This window comes from Strongylocentrotus purpuratus, unplaced genomic scaffold, assembly GCF_000002235.5.
Source record: "Strongylocentrotus purpuratus isolate Spur 01 unplaced genomic scaffold, Spur_5.0 spur5_scaffold_9, whole genome shotgun sequence".
NCBI classification, from domain to species: domain Eukaryota; kingdom Metazoa; phylum Echinodermata; class Echinoidea; order Camarodonta; family Strongylocentrotidae; genus Strongylocentrotus; species Strongylocentrotus purpuratus.
In genome coordinates this window covers 1,862,968-1,874,380 of record NW_022145615.1, presented here as the reverse complement: position 1 = coordinate 1,874,380, position 11,413 = coordinate 1,862,968, and the positions used below count along the sequence as shown (strand labels likewise).

Sequence of the window (11,413 nt, the reverse complement as noted above, 5' to 3'; positions counted from 1 at the left end):
TATTCAAATTCAAATTCAATTATGATTTATATGGGCTTTACAATGGGGAATAGAAATGCCTTTTAGTTGATTTTGTATTTTGTATGTCTTTTCGACCCTGTTTAAATATTTTTTAAGGGGAAATATAATAATGATCAATGATAACGATGCAGAAAAATCACTATAAAGAAGCCCCCCCCCCTTTCCTTGCACTCTCTTTTTTCTGACTCGTAAGATTTGTGACTAAACCCTAACGAATAATAATGCATGGGTCATACTTAATTCTTTAGACAAACCAAAGAGATACCAATATCTCTTTGGACAAACAGCGCCTCTTTGGCTATTATCGAATGACCCGTGAACCAGCTAGGGAGCCTAATTACCATCGATTGCGCAATCCATGCTTTGTTTATTTGTTCTTCGCCTCGTGTGTTCAGGGCCTTTATTGTCATATACTGTTATATTCAGTTCTGATCTGTTTATCATATACGGCGATGATATTTATAGTGCATATATATAAAATAGGAGTCATTGAAATTATCTATAAATCCTTTATTATACGCTACCATTTTTCAATCAATCCAGCTCCATTGATGCACCGTGATATATCAGGTGACCGATCAGGTGATCAAGCTCTGTATATTTTGTACGCGTTTCGTATATCACATGCAATTCAATGTGCAGATCTAGTAGATAAACAAAGTGGGAGTATTGCGACATCGCTTTGAAATACTACAGCAAAGCGATCGAGGTCTTTGGTATAAATAGGAGTCATAATATTCTTCAGCTACGATACCATACAGCGTGGTGACACAAGTGCTTGATATTTTAAGAGATGTCAGTTTGTTCTTCAGCAGAAATTAGTGGAGAGGTGACTACAGAAAAATGTCCTCGCACTGAGCAAAATCAACCCACACTCGACACTGCAGAAACTAGTCTCGAGCCATCCGTAGACAAGATTGCAGAAAATCCCGAAAGCTCTTCATCTGATAATACAGCAGCCGATTCGTCTGCAACAAAGGCAACGGATTCCATTTCATCAGCTGAAAGAAATAGCCAAGATGGAACAGTAAAAGGTATATTTTATTTTACTAATTTACTTAATTCTAGGAACACATTATCATTATCCTAATAATCATGATAATCTTCTATTTCATGATTTTCTCTCTTAAAATTACATTGTAATTATTTTCAGATAAGCTGCTAGCATAAAACCAGTGAGACGGGAACATCTGTCAGGTTTGATAGGGTTTTACTTATGACTTGTAAGTTGTAGGAGAGGGAGTTTATCAGTCTAGTTTAATATTGTTTACTATAATCTAGAAACAACTTTGACTAATTAAGGAAATCAGGAATGTTTTTTTTGTGATTGTATAAATTAAATCTGCAAGAAAAACAACTGCAATTCCCTCCTCATTTTAGGTGCCAGTCTTTGCCTCAACTATTGTAGAAACTAGTAACATCAGATAATCAAACTCACTGAATAATCCTTCATATTTTTAATTTGCAGAATCAGTAGAAAACTCTGCTCTGTCGGTTGATGGACAGCAGAACTGCGGAGAAGAAACATTAAGCGGTGAAAGCAAGCCAGAATTATCAGCAGCAAAAGATCCAAGCAAACAAGCTCAAGAGAAGGTTTGCTCTTACTTTGTTCGATCTGGTCGGTGTAGCTATGGAAGAAATTGTAGGTTCCTTCACCCAGCTCGGCCTGAGGGACACAGCAGGGAACGGGGATCTACAGCCAAGCCTGATGCTAAGACGCCAGCATCTAGCACAGGAGACAAAGCAACATCCCAACCAAAACAGGTTTGCAAATTTTATGCAAGGTCTGGATGGTGTAGCTATGGTTACAGATGCAGGTTTTCTCACGTGAGCAAAGAAGCTGCTTCCAACGAGGAGTCCGATGCAAATTCTGGATCAGATCAGAAGACCAATGCAACAACAGAGGGCAGTATTGATGATGGTGACATCCTGGTGTCGTCCACATCGCAGCTTTCGATTGATGATGGGGCGGAGGAGCAGCCAGATGAGCGGAAGCGCTCCAAGAGGAAGTCCAAGTCTGCAAAGCAAAAGAGATGTCGGTTCTATGACATGGGGCATTGTAGAGTAGGACAGAGATGCAGGTTCTTGCATGCTGAGAAAGCAGAAACTCTTCAAGAAAAAGATGACACCAATGAAGTTGCTGAAGGTGTGTAGTTTTACATTATTTTGTTATTGATGTGATATCTTTTATTACTTTTCTGATCTTCTCTTTACCTCTTTCTTTAAATCTGTCTTGGCTCTTAATTTTTTAGTTTCATTCCCCTTCTTCCATGATAGACCAGCTTAATTTTCCATCTTTTATGTGCATCCTTCCCTCATTGGTCATTTAATTATATCAGTTGCTATCCATTAATCTTCCATTGACAAAGTGAAATGGTTTTACAGACATCACCTATCTCTCCCAATATTTAAATGTAAATTTCAATAGTTAAAGGCTTAACTTTGGTGTTTTTGTGTTTTGTTCAATACTTCAATTAGTTACAATTACTTATTGTCAGGATAAAGGTCATAATGAAGTGATAAGATGAAAAAATTGAAGATCCCAAATTCCTGATTTTGCATTTCTTCACCAGAACATGCAGCTCCAAAACAAGAGGAGGAAGGAGAGTGGCAGCCGGCACGCAAACCAGCTGGACCGGTCACAAGCCGTCCGTTATCTGAACTGAAGGAAGGTGATGCAGCTAAGATGCGGGAGACTGAGATCACTCAGCTCAAGAGGAGGTTTCCAGGAGACAAGCTTGAAGTGAGCGATGATGGTGATGACAATCCATCGTATCGCTTCACTGTCAGGCCTACTGACCCTGACTGGGTAAGCATAACCACTTGCACAAAGTGATGTTTCTTTTCATTTGAGGTACCATCAAACATTTAAAGGGCTTTACCATAGTAGATATATATATATATATATATATATCTCCTTTAAAATTTCCATTTTATGTTACTTTCTCTCCAGTGAATTCACAAAATGCTCTCAAATAACATAAGCACAAAAGAAGCGTATTACCCTGTTAAAATCAGGGTACGCATTGAATTTATTACTGAACCTAAATTCCATTTCTCATGCATTTTGTAATAGAGCAAATAAAAATCCACAATTCAATTACTTTTATTTAACTGTAGAAGGTTAAATATTGCCTCTAACAATATTGAACCCTCAATGTAAGATATGAAGTGATGAAAAAACCAAATTTATTGTGAAAATATGCAAATGAAAACACAAGTGGAATAGCTTTGGAAGTGGAATATTGATGTTTAAAGCTCAGATTCTATTAAACCTGTTTTACAGAAACAATACCATTCATGAAAGATTATTGGCCGATCCTTTCACATTTTGACCCAAAAAATGCAATACATCTTTTATTTCTCCACAGCCTTATGATCTGAGCGAATTTGAAATGGCTGTTAGCTTTCCCCTGGACTACCCTCTCTCGCCATTACAAGTCAGTTTGCCTGAGGATCAGGTACTCCCTACTGTTATAATGAGGTGAGAAAAAAATCAAGGTCATGAAAGCTTTTCAAACTGGTAAAACTCTGCTCAGCCCCGGACTATAGGTGGGGCTAAAAGGGGGTCTTATCCCCACCTGTAGTTCTGGGCTAAGCTTCGCCCATTTTCTGTTCAGACACAAATTTACCAAAGTGGGCTAGCCCCACCTAAAGTACAGGGTTTATTGGCCCTGCAAAAATGCAGGTCTAACTCTGCAATTTTGATGCTAACATGATTTTCTTATCCCGTGATAGGCACTTAGTATGGGTCTAATGTGAATTTTAACATCATTGCTGTCATAATAAATATAGCATGATTAGCAGAGCATGCTAAAGTGTATTAACACCTCCTTATCATACCGGGTAGTTCATTCTGAATGTACTGTATTTCAAGGGAAATGCACCATGTGGAATGATAGGAAATGATTATCACCTGGACTTTGTACTGGCAATTGTATGTATAGGCCTGTTTTCATCAGCTCCAGTTTGCCAAATAACCCGCTATTCTAACTATCCCAATCGCAAATTAACCAGCGTCGACATCAGCCCGCAATTGCAATTAGTGGGATATTTGGTGGAGAAAATATCCTGAGAAATCTTGGTCTTGTTTCCAAAATATCCTGCTATTTAAGAAATAGCGGGCTAATTTGTGCCTGTCCAAGCTAATTTGTGATGAGTGTATTGGTTTGGTGAAGACCTAATTTCGAGCTTCGAGATAATATCCTGAGTCTGAAAATAGCGTGTTATCTAGCAAACACGAGCTGATGAAGACAGGCCTAGGCCTAGTGACCTGTTAAGTGTACGGTACATCTATCTTGAAGATAATCCCAATATTCTGTTATCAAAGTACACTTCGCTTGTAAATTGACTGGGCATGGAATTACAGAAGAACATTATGAATTTAAAAAACTAAGTCCCACATATTTATAATTTAATACTAAGAAGGTAAATAACTTTAAGATTATGATTTATTCATGTTATTACCGTTGCTATTCCCAATGTACAGACACATTTCTGATAGTACGATTGAGTGGTTGGAGGCTAGGGATGCTACTAACAATCTCTCTGGGAAGGTAGAGCTGATGATGCGACCATTCCTGAGATGGTTTGATAGGAGTCTTATGAGGCTCTTCACAGAGGGCGCTAGAAAGGTTGGTTCATGCTCTTCAATCTGATGAAGACTGTTCTCTTAAAACCCATCTGCACTAGTTTGGCCAGGAGGGATTAGACTAGTGCTGTAGCCGAACCGCCGAACTGAACGGAAGTTCGCCGAACATGGCACTTCCAAACCGAACCGAACCGAACCAAACGCAAAGGCCTGGTTCGGATGTTCGGCAGAAAAATGTAAACGTTTTTGCAAGCTAATAAACTTGTCATTCTGTACCTAATTTTCATGTCATGATTGCTCATTTTATATTTACTTTTTTCCCATTTTCCGCCTTTGTGATTTATGCCTATCCAGTGGTGGGCGCGACTTCACTGGCGCCATTTAAATCCCAAATCCTGACCACGCTACGTCGCGATCGTAAGCCATAAACAAGAATACATGTGCGTGATCAAAACAAGTTCAGCTCAAACCCATTCAACAAAAAATTAATATTTTAATTGTAACAAAATCGGACAAATTTTACAATATAAATAATAAATAAACAATAAATATATATTATAGTATGGTATTTATTTTTTCAGGAAAAATAGGGATTTTATATTTTTTCTATTGAAAATAAAAACTTAAAACAACAGTTATTGACAAGCCTGACTTTCTATTCAAGATGGCAGCTTTCATGACTCTAACATTAGACAACAACTTTCACGGAAAATCTTTAAAAAATATCATTTATTGACAAATTGAAAACATGATTCTTTTAAAATTGAAAATAAAACACTATTTAAGACCGAAATACAAATTTAAGTAGTATTTTTCTTCACAAATAATTACGTTTAGAGCAGTTTTTAATGTGAAATTCGTGCTGGTCGGAAGCAGTGTGCAGAGGTCCTCCGCGCTGGTCGGGCCCGCGGCAGGCCGGCCGGCCCACCCAGTGCCGACCGCCGTGGCTATAATGCTGCTTGCTATTATATTACCGAACCCCGAACCGAACCAAGTTCGGGTGAAAAATTGCCGAACTCTGCCGAACCGAACCGAACCCAACATGAACAAAGCGTCTGACTTACAGCACTAGATTAGACCTCCCTGCATAGTCACTGGCAGGTGGTTATCAATATCTCGTCAAATCAGCTCTCAATTAACATAAGAAAAAGGGGACCATGGGCGATCAATGGGTACCTCTTAAGCATTGTTGGCTATATAGACAGCACAAGTAGCTACATGTAGTGCAGTCTCGCTTTAAATACGAGAAACTAAAAACCTTTGTTCAGGAATGATGCATTGAATTGCTTATAAAACCACCATGCAGGAAAATATTGACCATTTTATGCGAAAAATGAACGGCAAATGGGGATTAAAAAATTAGCTGCACACAAAAATAGCCCTCACGCATTATTATCTTATTGGTGTGATATTTCTGTATAGCCTCAATTGTTTACAAAACCTCAATTGTATGTACTATATAAATATGAAGAAGTTACACATGTCATCCTATTATATTACTCTCAGTTCCTGTCAACTTTAAGTGTACTGTGAACAAAAAAATTCTTGGACATGAAAAGAAACTTTTAAAGAATCAAAAAATGCAGTCTTATGTCAGTGTTTAAATAATTATTTCACAAAGCATTCATGCTAAACTATCCTGTACTTGTCTTTTATTTCCATAGTTCAAGAAGGAGGTTTATGCCAAGGCTGCAGGCTTTGAATTCATCTCCTACAGCTCAAAAGAAGAAGAGAAGGAATCGGCTGATCAGGGTGAATCGGATGCTCCAGCTCATCCCAAGGAAGAATATATCAACCATGAGATGGATGAAAATCGTGGAAACATCAAGGAAGAAGATGAGGGAGAAGATCCTGATGAAGAAGAAGAGGTAGAGGAGGAAGCAGAGGAAAGGGATGGTAAGGAAGAGAAGGAGGGTGTAGCATTAAAGGAAGATACACCAGTGCAGTCAGACGAGCCATCCCAATCAGCATCCTCACCGCCTCAGGCCCAACACCAACCCCCATCTACTCTAAAATCCTCCAAGTATGTATCCCCGACCGATAACCGCCGCGGCACCGAAATCCGGTTCCCTCGCATGGAGATGAGCGAGTCTGCCTCCATCCTGGCCTGTGAGAAGATCAAGATCCGCATCCAGTGTTCACGTTGCAAGGACCAAACAGATCTCAGCGTAGCTCCTGGAGTCGCCATGGTCTTGGGATGTCATAAGTGCCAGAGCCAGCAGGCCGTAGGATATAGACCTTGTATCATCCATCAGTTTTCATCTGTGATGGGGTTCCTGGACCTCACAGGATGTGTCCCTGTAGATCTTATCATATATGAGTGCAAGTTCATGGTTTCTTGTTTGGAATGCTCAGCAAATTCTGATATTCAGGTATGTTACACATAGATTTTGGGTTTTGCTTCTCTTTATTTCTCAAGATATAGGGTAATGAGGTAGAAGTCAGTATTGTGAGATCATCATGTAATAATGGTCGAACTTTGCATAAGTCTTAACCATTTATTATAAACAAGAGCCTTGATGCCTTCTAGTGGTATTTTCTTCTTTTAAATGAGATCTGTTGGTGCACATATGCTAAACTTGACCATCTTAAAAACATTTCCTTGTTATAAAAGGGGGTATAAACTGCATATGTTCAAAAAGCTTATTGAAAGGTCAGAATAAACTATTAGAAATAAAAAAAAAAATTGAATGCTATTTATTATAAGACCTGTTTTTTTTAATTAAGAATGGTGATATGCCATGGCAAATTGAGAACATTTTAATCCATTTTGTTTTATAGGGCATTCAATACGGACAAGAACGCCCTGTGTGGTGCTCCAAATGCCACCAGAAGATGACCATTGCCATGGATACAGCTAGATTCCAAAGACTGGTTGCTTCTGCACCTGAAGGTTAGTGTGAATAGTAATTTTTATTCTGTTATTGTTTATCTGGAAAATATTTTTTGCAATTATAAGACTCTTAAAGCCCCACTGTTCTACTTGTAGCTACTTGCTCCCTCTATATAGAAAACTTCCACAATCGGTGCCTGTTGGTCCCCCGTGATCCTCTTTTTTATGCCTCCGTTACGAAGTAGCCGGAGGCATTATGTTTTCGGGTTGTCCGTCCGTCCGTACGTCCGTACGTACGTACGTCCCGTTCTCGTGATCGCGTTATCTGAAGAACTGGTTGATGGATTCCTGCCAAACTTTGGTCATGTATGTATCTTGTAGAGCCGATGAACTGATTAGATTTTGGGGTTACGAGGTCAAAGGTCAAAGGTCACAGGGCTCATTATGTATGCAAAACGAGCTTGTGATCGCGTTATCTGAAGAACTGGTTGATGGATTCCTGCCAAACTTTGGTCATGTATGTATCTTGTAGAGCCGATGAACTGATTAGATTTTGGGGTCACGAGGTCAAAGGTCAAAGGTCACAGGGCTCATTATGTATGCAAAATTATGCTTGCTCTCCGCTATATGTGTGCAAGGATGTTATACAAAAATATCATTGTATTTATACCACAAAAGAACAAGATGTATGATATTTAAGAAGTTGCTATCCATACTCTTATTCATATAAAAAGCAAGCTTCTGTGCTATATATTATCTATGCAATGGGAATATACCAAAGAACTGTAATAACATTTTCAATTATTTCTTGAGTATTTTCGCTAGTAACATATCTTGAGCAAACTCTATTATGATAATACGTAAACTTAATCTTTGTTTAACTTCAGGTAAGACAGAAGTGGTTGCTGTGAAGAAAGAGAAGCGACAGAGAGACCCTGCCATCCAGGAAGGGCTCCCTCTACCAGCTAATGGAACATGCCAGCACTACAAGAAGAGCTTCAGGTGGCTCAGGTAAATCATTATATTTCATTTTTCTTTTATAAATCTATTTGTACTCTAGTTTCTTCTTCAAATTACAACTTTTCAATGCTTTAAATAAGGGCTGTACTTCTATTTGGATGTAATTTTTCATCACATAATTTGGACACACAATATAGATTCTACAGTGTGCTGTGTCCCTCTCCATACATATTTTATATTAGATATCTTTCTTTAAATATTGAAAAAATTGGAAACGCAAAGAAAACATCCATCCTTTATGACATTTATTTGTTCGTTTGTTTTTATAGATTCCCGTGCTGTGGTAAATGTTACCCATGTGATGAGTGTCATGATGCCGATTCAGATCACGAGATGAAATTTGCCTCACGTATGATCTGTGGATTCTGTTCTAAAGAACAGGTGAGTTTCTAAAAGAATGTTTCCCGCATCACATACAAGAAACATCCTATTCTTGGCTTTGGAACACCATGTTTACTGATCCACTGATATGATTTCATATACATATTCTATGACATTTTTTGGAGGCTGGTAACAAATTTACAGCACATTCATGTACTTTATATTTCCTTTTACTCCTGTTTATTTTATTTTCTTTGGGCCTTTTTTTTTTTTTTCACTCTCATTTTTTTTTTTTTTTTTTTTTTTTTTTTTACTCCTTTCTGTTTTTGGTTTATTCTCTTTAGTTTGCATGTTTTCTTTCTGATTTCTGGCTTCTAGCCTGTTTTTTTTTCTTCCTTTCTTTTGTTTTAACAGTAAAGTTAGGTTTTTTTCACAGCCTCCTAAACAATAATCAAATCATAGAAATATGACCCTTACTTTATTACCTTGTTTAAATGGTATCCTATTCTTTGTTTGTTTTAACTAGCCCTACTCTGCAGACAAGCCTTGCCTCTCCTGTGGATCCAATGTCACCAAGTCCAGGACCACTCACTGGGAAGGAGGGACTGGATGTAGGAACAAGTCCAAGATGAGCCGGTAAGCCTTGGGCTATACTGATACCCCCCTTCCTCAGGAATGAACCTAGAGATATTAAAAGGACATTCAAACCTGCTTTAACAACCACCTGTGTATAAAGATCACATTTCTTGTTCCCTTTGTAAAAACCGTTTCTCATTGAAACTGTAATAAAGGAACCTGTACATTGAGACCCCCCTTCTTTGTTCCCTCAGCGATCTTTTCAGGTTTCACTGTATATCAAAAGATGAAAATTTGTGAACCTCCTTAGTTTTATTACTGCTTGTCCTGTATAATCTTGTCAAGTTCATAAACAATAAAGAATAATTTCAACCGACAGAGTAACAAGGAAAATCAGATATTTTCATATTTCGTCTATGAAAGCTTCATTGGTGGGTTCCTCTATTAAATGCAGGAAATATACAACTTTACTTAATTGCAGTCAAACCTGTATAATTACTACTCAAGTAGAGAAACAAGAAATTTGTCTTCAACAGGATATGATTTATTTTGTACAGGTTCTCTTTCATAGTTTTCAAAGAATAATACCTTGGAAGAGAAACATAAAATGTGGTCTTTATAAACAGATGGCGGCTAAAGCAGGTTTGACTGTGGTTGAGGTTTCCATTTGACAGGGAATCAAATTGATAAATTTGAATATTAAAAATGATTCAATAAGTACCTCAGAATTATGCGTATTTTGCAATACAATGTTCAGAAATCTTAACTATGTGTAAATATCTATGTTTACCATGCAATGTTTGTTAATACATCTTCTGTAACAAACAAAAACAATGATCTGGGCCCCATTTCACAAAACTTGTCATCAGTGAGGAATGACAGTTCATGTCATGTTACTGAAATCCTTGCTTCTGATTGGTCATCAGCAGATTTGTCACTGATGTTGTCATTTGTCATTGAAAAAAGCCTGGTGTGAACCACCGCCTGGTGTGAACAAGTCATATTTATTTATATAGAGACAACTTAATTCTATGAAAACACAATTTCACTAGTTTTTATAATTTTGTATTTAAAATATTATTAATCATTCTTTTCTCCTTTCTGTTTCATTTCTCCTGTTTCTTTAGAAATGACAAACAGAAGTTTGCCAACTTGCATAAGACTACATCTCGTCATGCACAGAAAGTGGAGGAATTCCAAAAAGGGAAAAAGAAGAAATGACTGGAGCTCTAAACCAACTGCAAAAAAGGGAAAGAGAAGAAACCACTTTACCTCAATATTAATTCCATATGTACAGGTGGCGTAATATTGATTCAGTTCATAATTTGTTATAATTTTGTATTACTATTAATGTAAACAAATTATTATGAGCAGAATAAATGCTATGCAAAGAATCATAGCACAGTGATATTGAAAAAATATAAAGAAGCAAGGTAAAGTAAGCATTGAAAAGATGCTACGACTTCATGACAGAATGAAGATGGGACAAATTTGATTGTGAAACAATATTTGGAAGATTAGATAAACAAATTATATCTTAAAGTAGAATGATAAAATCAAAGCCAGATTATGTCAAGAATATCATTCGGAAACCAGTAGTAGGTTGAGCGATGATTATGTTTTGATGTAATGTTATAAATTGTTTTGTTTTGTTGTTTGTTTTTGGCTGCTGCTTCAAAGAAGAATTCATATAATGAGAATTTAATAAAGAGACAAAATCAATTTTGCCATAAAATGCTGTAATTTGTGCATTTTCTTAAGGCTGGACAGCTGGTGTATGTGATAGATATTGATAATAAGTCATAGAGATAATTTTAAAAAGTAGACTGTCAAAATCAATTTAGTTAATAACATTAATGAATTAAGGAGAATCAAATGACAATTTAAACACACAATGTCAATAAAAAAAATTCACTAAACTAAATTAAATAAACCTTCAATTTCATTATAAGATGTATGAATGATTAATATTTTGGCAAGAGGAGTGAATGATTGATTAAATGAATTTGTTCATTGATGTGAACAATAATGCCTTAAAATAGTTTGCATTG

General features: G+C 37.0%; 1 protein-coding gene across 2 annotated transcripts; it reads left to right on the top strand.

The window, feature by feature from the left end:
- The first annotated feature begins 595 nt into the window (after positions 1–595).
- LOC577616 lies at positions 596–11,098 on the top strand. 2 transcript variants are annotated; one of them, XM_030976820.1, is made up of 11 exons: positions 596–1,055; positions 1,490–2,167; positions 2,598–2,830; positions 3,393–3,505; positions 4,511–4,655; positions 6,277–6,984; positions 7,394–7,505; positions 8,333–8,456; positions 8,735–8,846; positions 9,313–9,422; positions 10,490–11,098. In XM_030976820.1, the coding sequence occupies exons 1-11, from the start codon at positions 815–817 to the stop codon at positions 10,581–10,583; spliced, it is 2,670 nt and encodes an 889-aa protein (XP_030832680.1). In that variant the 5' UTR covers positions 596–814; the 3' UTR covers positions 10,584–11,098. The 2 variants fall into 2 exon arrangements, with proteins under 2 accessions (XP_030832680.1, XP_030832679.1); XM_030976819.1 differs by having other exon boundaries at positions 597–1,055; positions 2,595–2,830.
- Positions 11,099–11,413: the final 315 nt, after the last annotated feature.